General features: G+C 59.1%; 1 protein-coding gene across 9 annotated transcripts in view; it reads left to right on the top strand.

Moving 5' to 3' along the window:
* Positions 1-4,891: 4,891 nt before the first annotated feature.
* The window catches only part of MYRF (myelin regulatory factor), a 35,268-nt gene continuing 25,519 nt past the window's right edge, over positions 4,892-14,640 (top strand). For 6 of the 9 annotated variants that reach the window (XM_086383532.1, XM_086383529.1, XM_086383526.1 and 3 more), the window contains exon 1: positions 4,892-5,075. In XM_086383532.1, coding sequence (XP_086239658.1) covers positions 5,030-5,075 — 46 coding nt within the window. In that variant the 5' untranslated portion in view covers positions 4,892-5,029. The remainder of the gene's footprint in view (positions 5,076-14,640) is intronic. The other 3 variants (XM_086383534.1, XM_086383531.1, XM_086383530.1) reach the window with 1 other exon arrangement.

The raw sequence follows: 14,640 nt of genomic DNA, 5'->3' as shown, positions 1-14,640 counted from the left end.
TGAGTGCAGACTGAGGTGTTGGGGAGGGTGACAGAGTGGTTCTGTCTTTCCCCAGGCCTCTTTGAACAGAGGAAACTGAGGCTACATAAAGGTGGAAACCTTCTCGAGGGCACTCAGGCCCAGGGGCAGATCTAGGACTAAAATCCAGGCCTTCCCAGCCCTGGATGTGGCCTCCACACTCGCCTAATAGTTTTCAGAGGTTCTTCACACCTTGTGGTCTCATTTGGTTTGCAAATTATTCTATCAGGGGAACAGAAGCAAAAGCTGAGGATCAGAGAGGTTCTGTGACTTGCCTGAGGTCACACAGCCAGAGTGTGGAACGGGGAGAGGCTCTCTTGAGGAGTGATGGGGGAGGGACTGGAGCAGCGCCTTGCCTCCCAGACCCCACTCGGCCACCCGGATGGCCTGTCCCATCTCAGCTGGGAGGGAAGCGGGAGAGAGGTGACCCTGCTTGCTCGCGAGGGACCCCTCGCTTGCTGACTCCCTGGGTTCATGCTCACCACCCTTTGGGCCCTCCTCTCTTCCTCTGCAAAGTGGGCAGGTGCCAAGGGCTGTGTGAGTCCACAGGAGGCCCGGAGTCCTGCAGGCTGCAGTAGGGAGGGTTCTGTCCACAGTGCTCCACCCTTCTCTGGGCCAGCCTCCAGCCCGTTACTCATTAACCCTCATGTCCCTGCCTCCCTTTCCCCAGGGTTGCCTGCTGAGTGGCTGCCTCTTTCTGACCCAAACACCCTCTCAAGGGCCAACGCTGGGCTCTGGGAACTGACCTGGAGTCAGAGAAAGCCGCATTTATCAATCACCTCCCTGGTATTTTACCTACCCCATGAGGTGGGAATAATGGGTTGACTCAGCGATGAAGGTACAGAGGACAGGCCTTGTAGAATGGCTGAGCCAGCCCCAGGGACAGCTATGTCTGCCGGGCCATCGCAGAAATCTCGGTCCCTCACTCATGTGGCGTGGTGAGGAGAGGGTACTGGCAGGGACTCCTCTCCACGGATGGGTTCCCTCAAAGTCCTGCTTACGCAAGGTTCTCTGGGGCTCCCTCACCAGCCTCAACCTCCTTCATTATGGAGTTGGAGGGTGGCAGCCTTGACTCTTCACTGAGCCCTGGAGTCAGGGACCTTTCAGCCACCCTACTCCTCCAGCGCAGAGACGAAGATCCCAGGGGACCACTGCTCCCTCTCTCAGTGGTTTAGTGGGGTCAGGGGAGACAGCAGGGCGAGAACCCCCTGAGCGAGGCCAGCTCCCATGAGATGAACAGGAAGCCCCATCCCACTGCATGCATCTTCAAGGCCGAGACCCAACAACCCAGCCTGAGGACTTGGGTGCTGGGGACAAAATATGCATAGCTCCACCCACCCACTGCTAGGGCAAGGCATCCTTCACGGATGGGGACCGCCTTCTAACGGTAGACTTTTTGGGCACCACGTGGGATGTGGCAGGAAGACCTGCGGATGGGGGAGGCTTGTAAAGAAGCTGATTTTCCAGGCGGTCCTGGGCAACTCCTAAAATAAATTCATTTTAAAAAATCACTCGGCGTAGGCGGGTGTCTACTTTGTCCGCGGGGCGGGCCTGACCCGGGTGGGGGAGGGGGCAGAGCAGAGAATAACAATTGTCTTAAGGGAGGCTGCAGAGGGGGAAAAACCTCTGGGGTGTATCAGCTGGAAAAGAATAGGCGTCTCAGTGTGGCCCTCTCCCTCCCTCAGTCGGGCCCCTGCGGGGGGAGCGCTGATCAGCACACACAGCTGGGGCCTCCAGCAAAATCCATTTCTATATATCTAAGAGCAACAGCTCCGAGAGCGGCCCCCGGGGGACAAAACCTCATTGTGAGGCGCCCGCCGGCCTGGGCACCCCCTCCCCCAGCCCCAGAACTGTCGTGGCATTGACCCCCCTCGGCGGGCCACCACGGGCCTGCTGACTGGGCCACATCTGGGGCTCAGGCCCCGGCTGTCCCCCCACCCCCACCAAGGCTGGCCGCTGGGGAAGAGGAGGAGGGTGGCTTGTGTGAGAACCGCTTTGCAGGCTCTCACTGCCACCTCCACCCGGTAGCCCAGCTTGCCCCCCACCCCGCACTGTCCTCTGAGGGGCCACCGGTGGGCTGCCTAGACCGGCATCTTGATCTGCCAGTGAGTCCTCCCACCACCCCCTCCTTGGCCTCTGTTTCAGTTTTGTCATCTGTCAATCAATGCGGAGGAAACAAAGCCTGAATAGTCACTGCAAGGACTGATGCTGAGGCTGAAGCTCCAATACAGTGGCCACCCAATGCAACGAACTGACTTCCTGGAAAAGCCCCGGATGTTGGGAAAGATAGAAGGCAGGAGGAGAAGTGGGTGACAGGGGTGAGATGGTTGGATGGTGTCATCGACTCAATGGACATGAGTTTGAGCAAGCTCTGGAAAAGTGAAAGACAGGGAAGCCTGGCGTGCTGCAGTCCATGGGGTCCTAGAGAGTAGAACACGACCTAGTGACTGAACAAGAAGAGTGGGGTAGATTTTTTTTTCCAGCCCCCGTGCTGTGTCTGAGGACCCAGGGAGGCTGTGAGCGGAGCCACTCTGTAGTGAGATGATTCTCTGGGTCCGGGATTCCAGAATTCCCTGCTTCCGAGGTTTCAGAGTTCTAAGATTCTGCAGTTTGAAGACGCCACCCTAGTCATTCATTCATCACATCTATTAATATTTTGAGCACCTACTGTGTGTCAAGTAGCATTCTTGGTGCTGAAGTTAGAGCACTGACCAAGCCAGAAAAAAACCCTTACCCTCATAGAGCTTTCATTCTTGAGCAAGGAGAAGAATCATAACAAAGAGTAGATACAAATCTTTTTCGTGGTGAGAAAGAAAGGCTAGGTAGGGGGAACTGGGCTACCTAGGTGGTCCTAGTGGTAAAGAACCCGCCTGCCAATGCAGGGGACTTTAAGAGATGCGGATTCGATCCCTGGCTTGGGAAGATCCCCCGAAAGGGGGCATGGCAACCCACTCCAGTATTCTTGCCTGGAGAATCCCATGGACAGAGGAGCCTGTGGGCTACAGTCCATGGAGTTGCAAAGAGCTGGACACAATTGAGCAACTTAGCACTCGAGCACACAGGGGGAATTGCTTTCAATAGGATGGCCAGTGAGGTGATGAGTGAGCTGAGACTGACTACTCCCAAGGAACCAGCTCAGGGGAACCAATGTTGCAGACAGATGGAACAGCATGTGCCAAGGCCCTGTGGCAGGTGTGAGTCTGGCATGTTTGAGTGATGGCAAAGAGGACTTGTGGTGGCTGTGACTTAGCAATGGAGAGCAAAGTAGGAGATGAGGTCAGCGTTATAGGCAGGAGGAGCAGGTCATACTCGGCCTTGGAAACCAGGGCGGGAGTTTAGATGTTGTTTTTGTTTTTTAAATTTTTATCGGAGTGTGATTTACAGTGTTGTGTTGGTTTCTGCTGTATAGCAAAGTGAATCAGTTATACTTATGTGTGTGTGCTAAGTCGTTTTAGTCATGTCTGACTCTTTGTGACCCTATGGACCGTAGCCCACCAGGATCCTCTGTTCATGGGATTCTCCAGGCAAGAATACCGGAGTGGGTTGCCATTTCCTCTTCCAGGGGATCTTCCCGACCCAGGGGCCAAACCCATGTCTCTTAAGTCTCCTGCGTTGACAGGCGGGTTCTTTATCACTAGCACCAACAAGGAAGCCTATCAGTTATACACACACATATATAATGCCATTTGCAGCAGCATGGATGGGCCTAGATATTGTTTTGAGTGCAAAGGGAAACCCTAGGTTTTAGGAAAGAAGTGACATGGTCTGATTTACGTTTTAAAAAGAGTGATTTGGGTGACTACCCTGGCGGTCCAGTGTTTAAGACTGTGTTTTCCAGAGCAGGGGTACAGGGGTTGGGGGGGTTCCATCCCTAGCTGGGGAACTAAGATCCCGCATGCTGTGTGGCATGGCCAAAGAATAAATAAATAAACAATAAAAATAGAGAAGTAAAAAGAGTCATCGGGAGGGTTATAGAGGAGATCAATGGGGAGAGAGGCTGTGCTGTTTGGCAGGAAAGAAATGAGAGGTGCTCGCAGAGATGGAGACAGAGAGAAGGCTGGTGGATTCACTCCGGACCCTCCTGGGTGACGGAAGGGGCAGTTTCCCAGGTCAACCAGGACCTGGCTCTGATGTTGCCTTTGACCCTAATCCCTTTGAAACCGTTAGACCTGGACCGTTCAATACCACAGCTACACATAGCTATTTAAATTTGAACTAATTAAAAGTAACTAAAAATTGAGAAGTCAGATTCCCAGTCTCAACAGCCACTTTTCAAGTGCTGGGCGGCCAGATGCGGCTGGCAGCGACCCTGATGGAAGACAGAGAGGGATTCGGCCATCACTGCAAGGTTGTACAGGACAGACTTCCTCAGACGGTACCGAACTTCACTGAGCCTCAGTGTTCGCATCTGTAAAATCACATAGTAGTCTCTCTTTGGTAGGGTACCTGAGAGGACGAACTCAGAGATGATCCCCGTAGAGCACTCAGGGTGGGCCTGGCCCCTAACGAATATTTGAGAAATGCAAGTTATTATTGCTGAGATGGGCAGTGGGTCAACAGAGGAAACTGGGGCTATCCCTGAAGTTTGGTTCTGAACATCTAAGATTGAGAAGCCCGCTGTCTGCTCTTACCCCAGGAGCAGGCGAGGACTGCGGGGGTCCTGGCCTCCCGCAGCACAGGGGTCTGGCGGCGCAGTGACCCCCCTCCCCCCGACCAACTCGATTAGGAGCCCCCCCGCGCCGAGCGCCCCCTGGAGGAGCCGCGCGCATCCTGCCCGGCGCGGGGCTGCGGCGGGCCGGCAGGGGGCGCGGCGCGCGGCCGGCGGGCGGGGCGCGTGCGGGGCGGGCAGGGGCCGGGCCAGGGCCGCGCTGGGGGCGAACGCGGCGGCGGGCCGGGCGGGACCGCAGCGGGAGCCGAGCCGGGACTGTCGCGCTGGCCGCGCCGGCGATGCCGCGCCCCCGGGCCGGGCTGTAGCGGGGCCGGGGCGGAGTGCGCGGCGGGCAGGCCGGACATGGAGGTGGTGGACGAGACGGAGGCGCTGCAGCGCTTCTTCGAAGGTGAGGGACCGCGCGGGGCCGGCGGGGACGACGACCCTCTCGCGCTGGGAGCCCCCAACCCGGTCTGCCTGGGGACTGGGACCTCTGACTGTGCTTTCGCCAGGCCGGGACCCCGCCAGAATGCCTGCTCCGGGCGGGGGCCCTCCTCCGTCTCCTGCAGGTTAATACCCACCTCTGCTGAACTTGGGCTCCCCCTCCCTGTTACCCACCCCCCCACCCCCCCACGCACACACACAACTTCCTTGGAGCTGCGTCCCGTCCCTACTCAGCCTTCCTCCACGCCTTCCAGGACCCGCAGTCCCCTCTAAATTCTGACACTTCCCGACCCCGGGGACCGTCTCTGTGCTTCGCTGGAACCCCCCTCTAGGCTGGAGTCCCCAGCACGCCTTCTGGGGGGTCTTCCATGCCTCTTAGGCTGGCACCCCAGCGTGCCTCCCAGGGACTGGGACCCCCACCTAACGACCCAGACGCCCTGCCTTTGCTTTCAGGTTGGCATCCTGCTCCCGCTCCCCCTAGCCTGACTCCTAGGACCTGGGACCTGCCCCACGGTGCTTCCCGGAGCCTAGGACCCCCCATCAAGATGGGGAGACCCCCTTCAGGACCGTCACCCACCTTCTCCAAGGCCGCCCCCTCCCCCACAGCTGAACTTCCCCAGGAAGCAGCTACCCCTCCCTTACCAGGGACTGGGGTACCCCTCCCCGGCATTCCTCTGTGAGCGGGATTCTCCCCCCACCCCCACCTCCAATGCTCTCCTTGGGCTGGAACCTTCTTGAAGTTGGCATCACCCCCCCTTCCCACCGCCCCCACCACGTTAGCCACCTCCTCCCTCTGAGACCTCTCGCTGCCTCCTGCCAACCCCCCGAGGGTCCTCTGGGCTGTGTCTCACACCTGTCCCTGGAGCTCTGCCCCCTCAGACGGTGCCCCTGTCCCAGGAACGACCTCTTCTCCTCACCTTGACCCTACAGGACCCTCGCCAGGGCTGGGATCTACACACACCCGACAGTGTTTTATTCTGCCCTCTCCCCGCTCCAGAGCAGTGGTTTTGGGGGCGCTGCACCTTCATCTCGCCAGCTTCTCTCCCCTTTTCCTGAGTAGCCTCCGCCCCTCCTCCAAGCTGTCCCCCTCCCCGGTGCTGAGTTCAGGAGGGAAGGGACAGCGTGGGGGAGGGGGACAGGCACAGGCTGACACCCCCTAGCTTCTCAGACCCTTGCTGGAACATCTAGCCAGACCTTCTGGGTGCTTTTGTGTCCCTCTCCACCCACCTCGGTAGCCCACCCTTTGCCCCTACCCGCTGCACAGTCCCTGAGCCCATACCCTGCACCTCAGTGCTTTCAGAATGCAAAACTGGATGATCCAGAACCTTCCATCAGTGTGAACCTAACCCTGGCGAGTTTCAGGTGGCCCACAGGGCACACAGGGCAGGGAATTAGGGCCCAGGTTTCAAGCCCAGCGCCCAGATCCCTTTGGAGTCCTGTGAGGGAGCAAGGAAGGCCTTTCTTTGACTCAGTTTCTCCCTGTGACTTCCGGGGTGTGAGGGTGGGAGCCTTTGTCCACTCTGCTTGCTGCCCCCCAGCCAGAAGTCACAGACAGGGAGAAGGCTCGCTAAACAACCCAGGTAAGGGCATCCCCAAGCCTCAGGCCTCCCCACTGCAGTTTTTGGGACCCCCAGCAGCCCCAGATCTAAGAAGTCAGGTTGGGACTAGGTTGAGTGGTTGATCCTGAGTGGATGGGCCATTTGAGGGTCCTGACATTTCCCCATCGGTCCCAGGGGCTCTAGTCCTCCCCTGCTCCTGCTAATCCTTTAGGAGCCTTGAGGGGCTTTATGGAGACCCTGGGGAGGTAGGAAGGGGACACTCGTCCTTGCTTGGGGGCTGCTCTTTTGGGGGTGCCCTGAGCGTGCCAGATGTCCCGATGACTCACAAGCCAGACCCCCTTACTTCCTGCAGATATCCCCGCACCTCCTCCCCCAGGACCCTGGGCCCGGGCAGAGGGGTGGGCCTGGCTGGCCCAGGCTCCCTGTCTCCGGAGCCAAACTTTCCCTCCTGGCCGTGGGTGGGGGGTGGGGGTGGGGGCTGACGCCACGGCTCAGCCATGCGGCTGGCCTGGCTGGCCTGGCGGGGAGGTTGTGCTGCTCCCTCCAGAGAGATAAGAGGAGACTCAAGAATGTCTGTGGAGGGAGCCAGGGGCTGGAAAAGTGCTCCCAGAGCCTGCAATGGGGGGAAGGTGGGGCAGGCGCTGAGGGCTGGGGTCTCCCGGGCAGCTTGGGTGGGGAAGGCCTGGCCAGGAATCTGGTGGGCAGTGGCACATGGGGGACTCAGTGTGGGTGTTAGGGAGCCCCTGGGGGGGTGGGGGGGTGCTGGCGAGTGTGCTCATGAGTGGAAGTGTGGAAGCGTGGGCAACGGTGCTGTTGTGCGCATGGTGGATGTGTTGTTCCAGGGAGAGGGAAGAGACGCGGTGCGTATGTCCCTTGGGGCTGGGGGACGCCTGAGCTCTCATCCCAGGTCCTGCTTGGCTGTGGTCACCCCCCAGGACAGTGGATACATAGGCGCAGGGTCTGCGCTTTCAGCTCTGGGCTTGGAGACGGGAGAGGGCGTGACTGAAGGGGGCAGGGTGTGCCCAGGCCCCTCGTGTGACAAGGCCCCCTCTCCAGGCACATCAGGCGTGTGTCCTGGGTCCTGCCCACACAGGGTGGGGGGCCAGGCTGTACCCGGCCCCAGGGTGGGGGGCTGGAGGCTAAGGCGCTTTGAGCCTCAGGTGGGAGGCTGGGACAGGGCGGCCCCCTCGAGGCTGGTACAGCCGGGCCCCCGTGACCGCCTTGCTAATCCCCTAGAGGGAGGCTACAGCCGCCCAGACCCGCGGGCACAGGGCCTGCAGAGAGCGGACCCTCCGGGCATGATGCACTGGCTCCCAGCAGGTAACCGGGACGCAGTGGCAGGTGTCCTCCTAATCACGTTGACTGGCTGGGGCCTGGGGCTCCCAGAGCTGGTCAGGGCCAGGGCCAGGCGGTGGTGGAGGATCCCTATAGGGTCTTAGAGGTTGTGGGGTGGGCTCGGTCACTGAGAGCTGTGTGGCCCTCTCTGGACCCCTTTTCCTCACCTGCAAGACAAGAGTGGGCAGCAGAGAAGGTCTTGATGCTGCCCTGGACTCTGATGAGCCTTCTCCTCCAGCCCTGGGGAAGAGGGATGTTTTAGAAGGCGGAGGGTGCTGGCCCCTGGCTTCAGGGACACATGGGGTGTGAGTGAACAGCGGCCAGCCCTCAGAAAGCCGGAGGGGATGGAGGAAGCGACTGAGCGGAGCTGGGCTGCCAGCATGTGCTGGAGAGGCCACCCAGAGGTTGGGGTGCCTCCCCCAGCCTCTAGAGCCCTGCTAGGATTGGAGGTGGGAGCCGGGTTTTCACTCCTTCCAGACCTGATGGGTAGCTTGGGCTGGTGACTTCCCTTCTCTGGCTTCATGTCCCCTACCTGTCTGGGGTAGGCAGGTAGGCTGGACCAGAGCAGGGGCTTCCAGGATGATTCTTTTCAGCCACCAAACAAAGGCAAGGTCCTGACCTCGCGATAGGACATATACATTGGACACGGGGGGAGGGGGCGCTGGGCTCCTTACCGACCCCAGAACACCAGATCCTGGCTTTGACCCTTCCTCAGCTCTGGGATGGGGAAGGGGAGGGATGGCATTGGCCCGCTTTCCCCAGAGTCCAAGACTGTGGCTCCAAGAGAAGGGGGTCAGTCCGGGTGAACCAGGGCTGATACCCAGGCCTCAGCACGCCCCGTTGCCAGGGCCTTGGGGAGGGAGGGTAGCCTTCCTATGGGGACCAGCCCCTCTGCCTGCAGAGGAGGCCCCCGGGGAGCCCACCTGACCACTCATGGAAGAGGTTGCCCACCCTGGACGGGAGTCTGGAGTTGAGATGCGGTGTGTGACCAGGCACTGTGCCCAAGTCCACCTGTCTGCAGTGTGCCCTGGGGAGTCGGTGGGTGGGGGAGACCACCAGACCCCTGACTCTCAGGGGGATGAGATGGGGTGCCTCCTGGGTCTGCACAGAGCCCCTCTGGAGGACTCCTGTCCCAGCCCCACCTCCCTAGGTCCTGACCCCAGCTGGAAGGGAAGTGGTAGGTAGCGGGGGCGGGGTGGGGGGTAGCGACTGACTCATCCCCCTGTTCCCAGCACCCAGTGTAGGGCCGCACAGGGTGGGGGGAGGGCAGGAGATGGAAGCAACAATGACCATGTAAACAGAGGCAGGGTCGGGGGGCCTGGTTCAGCACAAAGGAGCGGAGCAGGCTGCTTCCAGCCTGCCGACCCCAGGGCCTCTCCTGAGTCTGAGGGCCTGGGCAGAGGGGCCCCGGGGGTCTTAGGCAGAGCCAAGCAGGGTGTTGGGGGGAAAGATAGGCTGCTCTGGGCAAAACGGCCCCCTCCTGGGGACCTGGCCCCCGCTCTCTGATTCCTCGCAGGACTGGGAGCCCTGGCAGCAGAGGCCGCTGGGTAACTGCCCAGCGGGGGCTGCTGATTGGCTGCTGCCCTTGGACTTTGCCCGCTCGATAAGGATGGAGAGAAGAAATCATTAACTGAATTATTAACCGGGGCTGGCCCCGCCCTACCCAGGCTGCCTGCCCTTTTTCTCCCACCTTCTTCCTTTTCACCGAGCCCTCCTATGGGCCTCAGTTTCCCCCACAGCCTGGGTGTGTGTATGGAGAGGTATCCTCTCCCATCTTGGTCTCCAGCCCCTGCTGCCAGCATGTTGGGCAGCCCCTTGAACCCATGTGGGTCTCTGCATTCATTGAGGTGGGCTGTGGGTCTGTCCTTAGCCTTCTCCTGGTCCTGTCCCTAAACCTCTTTGTGCCTCCACCTTCCCATCTGTAGAATGGCAACACAGCTGTAGGCGTCGTACCTGCCTCTCAGGGTTTCCGTGGGGATTAGATAAACGGGGTCTGGGACGGTGCCTGGTGGGGTGCCTGTGGCCTGGACTGTGATTGCTCTCCCCTGGGAGGCTCACACCAGGTACTATGCTCCCCGCTTTATCGGTCCAAGGGTAGGTCAGTACCCCCACGGTCAGGCTGGGGCCTGTGGCTGGCGCTGTGTGTCTTGGGAAAGCCCCTCACCCTCTCTGGGCTGCTCATTCCAGGGCTGAAGGGAAGCTGTCACCTTGTGGAGCACCCTGTACTCAGAGGCCACTCCATGGCCCTGCCTGGCCCTGATGCCACTCCTGGTTCCCAGTGCCTCCAGCAGGGCCTGCCCCACCCTCCAGCTCAGAGATGAGGAACTCCGGCTGGTGGCTGGGGGAAGGGGCTTGACCATCCTTTGTCTTTGCCAGCCGCACCCAGGCCAGAGGTTTAGGCGTGTGTTGTCTCTCAGGGGCCCTGTGGAAGTGCGGCTGGGGTCCCCTCACTTCTGAGAGGGGGCTGCTGAGGCAGGAGGAGGAGGTGATGGGGCAGGCTCACTCAGGGCAGCCATGGTGGCAGAGCTGGGTGGGATCCCGTCTCCTGACCTGCAGCCCATCACAGCTGGGTGCCAGCTTGGAGTGGGCGGGAGGGGGCCTCTTGTCTGTGTGCTGGGGGCCTGACCCTTCACGTGCGACTGTGCTGGGTGACTGCTGTCCAGCCCCTGGACCGCTCTGGACCTCAGACCCCTCACTCAGATGGTCAGGGTTGTGTGACAGAAGCAGTGAGACCCCAAGACTGTTGAGGCTGGAGGAAGGAAGGGAAAACCCTGGGTCGAGGGGCAATTGGCTCCTAAGCAGCCCCTGGCCTGGACCACGGACAGTGGGCTTCAGGGCTTCCTGGCCTCTCCCTGCCTCCTTGCTCGTCGGTGGGAAAGGTTTTCCTCCATCTGACCTAGATCCCTCCAGCCCCACTAATGCACAACCACAGCCTCTGTCTCTCTGAGGAGCTTGGGGACCCACCCCCCTCACTCCCTTCTTCATCACCTCAGTCCCCCGTGCTCCCTTCTCCCCACCATGATTCTTCTCCTGGGGTCTGTGGTCTTGGAGGGAGGGGGGAGCTGGGAGCTCCTCTCTGAGCAGTCCAGAGAGGGTGAGGGGCTTTCCCAAGATACGCATCCCCTGCTTTGCTAACTTGGAGTGGGCTGCCTTTGGTGACGGAGTTGGACTGGCTTACACCGAGTTCGCTCAGCTGGACTGGCTTCACCTGGAGCTGATGGGGAGGTGTGCTGGCCTGGGCCTGCCTTGGGTCAGCGAGCACTGCAGGCACACGTGCGTGCTCACTCAGTCGTGTCCAGCTGTTTGCGATCCTATCGACTGTAGCCCGCCGGGCTCCTCTGTCCGTGGGATTTTCCCGGCACAAAGAGCGGGTTGCCATTTCCTCCTCCAGAGAATCTTCCCGACCCAGGAATTAAACCCACATCTCCTGAGTCTCCTTCACTGCAGGCAGATTCTTTACCTACTGAGCCACCGGGGAATCACTGTGGGCACGAGTGTACAAATGTGAGGTGTGTTGAGATGTGAACATGCTGCAGGGCCTTTGCACTGGCTCCCCACTGCCTGGAATGCTCTTCCCAGTTGTCCGTGTGGCTCACCTCCTCCCTGTCTTTGCTCTGTGAAGCCTTCCCTGATATCGTGCTTAAAATGGCAACTCCTTCTCACTCCTAGCACCCCAGCCTCATCTCCCCGCTTTAGTGTCTCCATAGCATTTGTCACCTTCTAAAATGCTGTGGGTTTGACCCATCTATCTTGTCACCTGACTCTGCATCCGGAATGTCAGCTCCATGTAGGCAGGAGGTTTGTGTTTGTTTTGTTTTGTTTTTTAAGGAAAGTACAATTTATATGTACAACCAGTAAACCTGATACAGAAGAGGGGACTGGGACAGGTCAGGAGTGGGTGTGAAGAGACTGGGAGAGGGGCAGCCAGAAAGTGAAGGGGAGCCAAGAGGAAGTGGGGGGTTCCTTGTGCAAACTGCCACCCTCCCCAGGCCCGCCTGGGGAAGAGGGTGTGCACATGTCTCCCCAGCTTGCCCTTCGCTATTTTGCTCTGGTCCCAAAGGCAAGGTCGTCCCCTGACTGGGCCCCCTACCTGGCCATGAATGGGACAAGGCAGGAGGTTTTGTCTGTTTATTGCTTCATCTCTGGAGCCTACCATCATGACTGAAACATAGTAGATGCTCAGTAAATAATTGTGTGAAGGTATGAGTGAGCACACTTGGACCATGCCGGTGTGTGCACATGCGTGTGTCAGTGTTTGGCGTGTGTGCCTCTGCACAGGTGTATGTTTGGATGTACATGATCATGTGTGTGCCAGTGGATACATGCCTGGGAGTGTGCTCTTGTGTGCACACGTGCATGTGGGGCATGCTGGTGTGTGAACACAAATGGGCCTGGGTGACCCTGGTAAGCCCACCCTGAGCTGCAAGGAGCCTATTTTACCTGTGCGGGGAGGGGTCTTCCTCAACCTGCCTGGCCTGGTCGCTGTGGGAGAAGGTTGGGGGTTGTAAAGTGGAAATCCCTAGGGACCAATGCAGGTTCCCTAAGAAGGGACCACAGCTGCCGGGCCCAGCTCTGTTGAACCTGGCTTGGGAGCATCTTGGGGCTGAGAGTTCAGCCTTGTGGATCTGAGGACAGGATGGCAGCTGTGTGGGAACCCAGGGAGGACACAGCTATACCCCAGAGGGGGCTAAAGATTTCAGGTCCCCTGGAGTAGAAGGGTCTCTGCAAACAGGATGCAGGACTCGACTGTATTTTTGGCAAGAAGTTGAGAGGGAACAAAGACAACGGTGGATCAGATTTAAGGATCTGCTGGCAATGACTCCAAAGCCACATCCTTGTCATTCAGCCCCAGGCTAACTGGGGATTTGATGCTGAGATGCAGAGGGTCACTTGCAGAATCAAGCATTTGACCTGAAGGCATTTTGGGTGAGAAGGCTCTGGTCACAATTTGAAGCCTGAATTAGTTATCATATATTAATCATAGGTCATATTAATAAAGATAGAAAGTCCAGACCAAGGAAGGTGAGAGCCCATGTGCCCTGTCCCAGTGGGAACTAGTTTGGCACATGTTGATCAGCTCAGTCAATATTGGGAGATGAAACCACAGCACGGGGGGCCCTCTGTGACTGGGGTGATTGAGGAAGGACTGGCAGGGCAGGCAGACAGTCACAGAAGTCCTACCCACTGGAGTGGGGATGGCTAGAGCCTGGTCCTGGAGACTGGACTATGCCACAGGTGTGCCAGAATAACAACATGGCACCAGCTGTGCCTGGGCAGGAAAGGAGACAGGAATCCCAAGGTTGATGGAGACAGGATAGTTAACACTAACTGAGGAATGGCCTCCTGGGGTGAGGAGCTCTCCCACCATCTCATTGAAGACTCACGACCACCCCATGATGCAGGAATCTCCTGCACTTGAAGGAAGCTAAGGCCAGAGAGGTCAGGCCACTTACTGAGGGTCACGCAGCAATGAAGGAAGGGCCCACATTACCAACCAGGTCTCTGTGACCCCAGGGGTCCATTTAGGGCATTGTGGGAGTGCCAAGATGGGTAGTCTTCTAACCATTGCTACCCTGGTCAGCCCTCGTCTGGAGGCAGGATCCCTGGGGTGGACAGTCGACAGTGGGAGGATAGACCTGTGCCCTGATTGCCCCGGGTTCCGATCAGCTCTGCCCGGACAGCATCCTTAGGCCCTGGCCTGCCCTGCCCACAGCCACGTGGCCGACGGGATTTCCGCCATGTTTGGGGCATGAATTGACAAGTGCCCCATTGACGGGTGGGGGGGAGGGTGTGGACAGGGCACAAGCCTCCCACTGTGCCGTGTCCCCACCCTCCCCCGTTCTCCGGGACAATGCCCGAGACTCAGCCAGCGGCCACAGCTGGTGGTGAGGGGGCGTGAGCATGAGGGGGAGGAAGGGAAGGGTCCAGGGTGGAGGACCACCTGGGCCCCCACCCGCCCTCAGCCCGCACCTGGCTTGTGTCCCCCGAGTTCCCCTTCTGCCCAGCTGGGTGGCCTTAGAGGGAGGAGGAGAGAGGAGGGCAGGGGGCTTCCTTCCCACAGCCCCCATCCCTGTCTCCCTGGGAAGGAGCAGTGTCTGGCTCCTGTTAAAGGCAGGTAATAAAGGGCCTAATTAATGAGGAGCAGCTGGGGTGCATAGCTCAGCGAGGCAGGGGCGGTGCCTGGAGGGGCCCTGTCTGGCCCTGGACCCTAACTGCAGCATAGCCAGGCGGAGGTCCCCAGACCCAGGCAGGCCTGGTTCCAGTGCCCCGCTTGCCACTCTGCTCATTCATCCCATGAACATTTATTGTGTGCCTATGGAATGCTTAGATGCTAATGCCACAGAGGGCAGACGGGGAGGACTCAGCCCAGCTGCCATACCTGCAAAGCAGTGGAAAGGCATTTATCCTTTCTGAGCCACAGTTTCCTCATCTGTGAAACAGGGAACAAGAAAACCACCTACCCCATAGGATTGTTATAAGAATTATATATGAGTTATATATGGTCCAGTGCTCAAGACCCCATGCTTCCAACGCAGGGGGCATGAGATCGATCCCTAGTCGAGGAACTAAGATCCCACATGCCGTGCAGCCCCCCAGAAAGCTGTATTAAGTGTGTGACAGAATGACCACTCGGTG

The sequence above is a fragment of the Bos grunniens genome, chromosome 29, assembly GCF_055505025.1.
Source record: "Bos grunniens cultivar Pamir isolate PY7600 chromosome 29, Bosgru_T2T1.0, whole genome shotgun sequence".
Lineage (NCBI taxonomy): Eukaryota > Metazoa > Chordata > Mammalia > Artiodactyla > Bovidae > Bos > Bos grunniens.
This window is presented reverse-complemented; position numbering and strand designations above follow the sequence as displayed.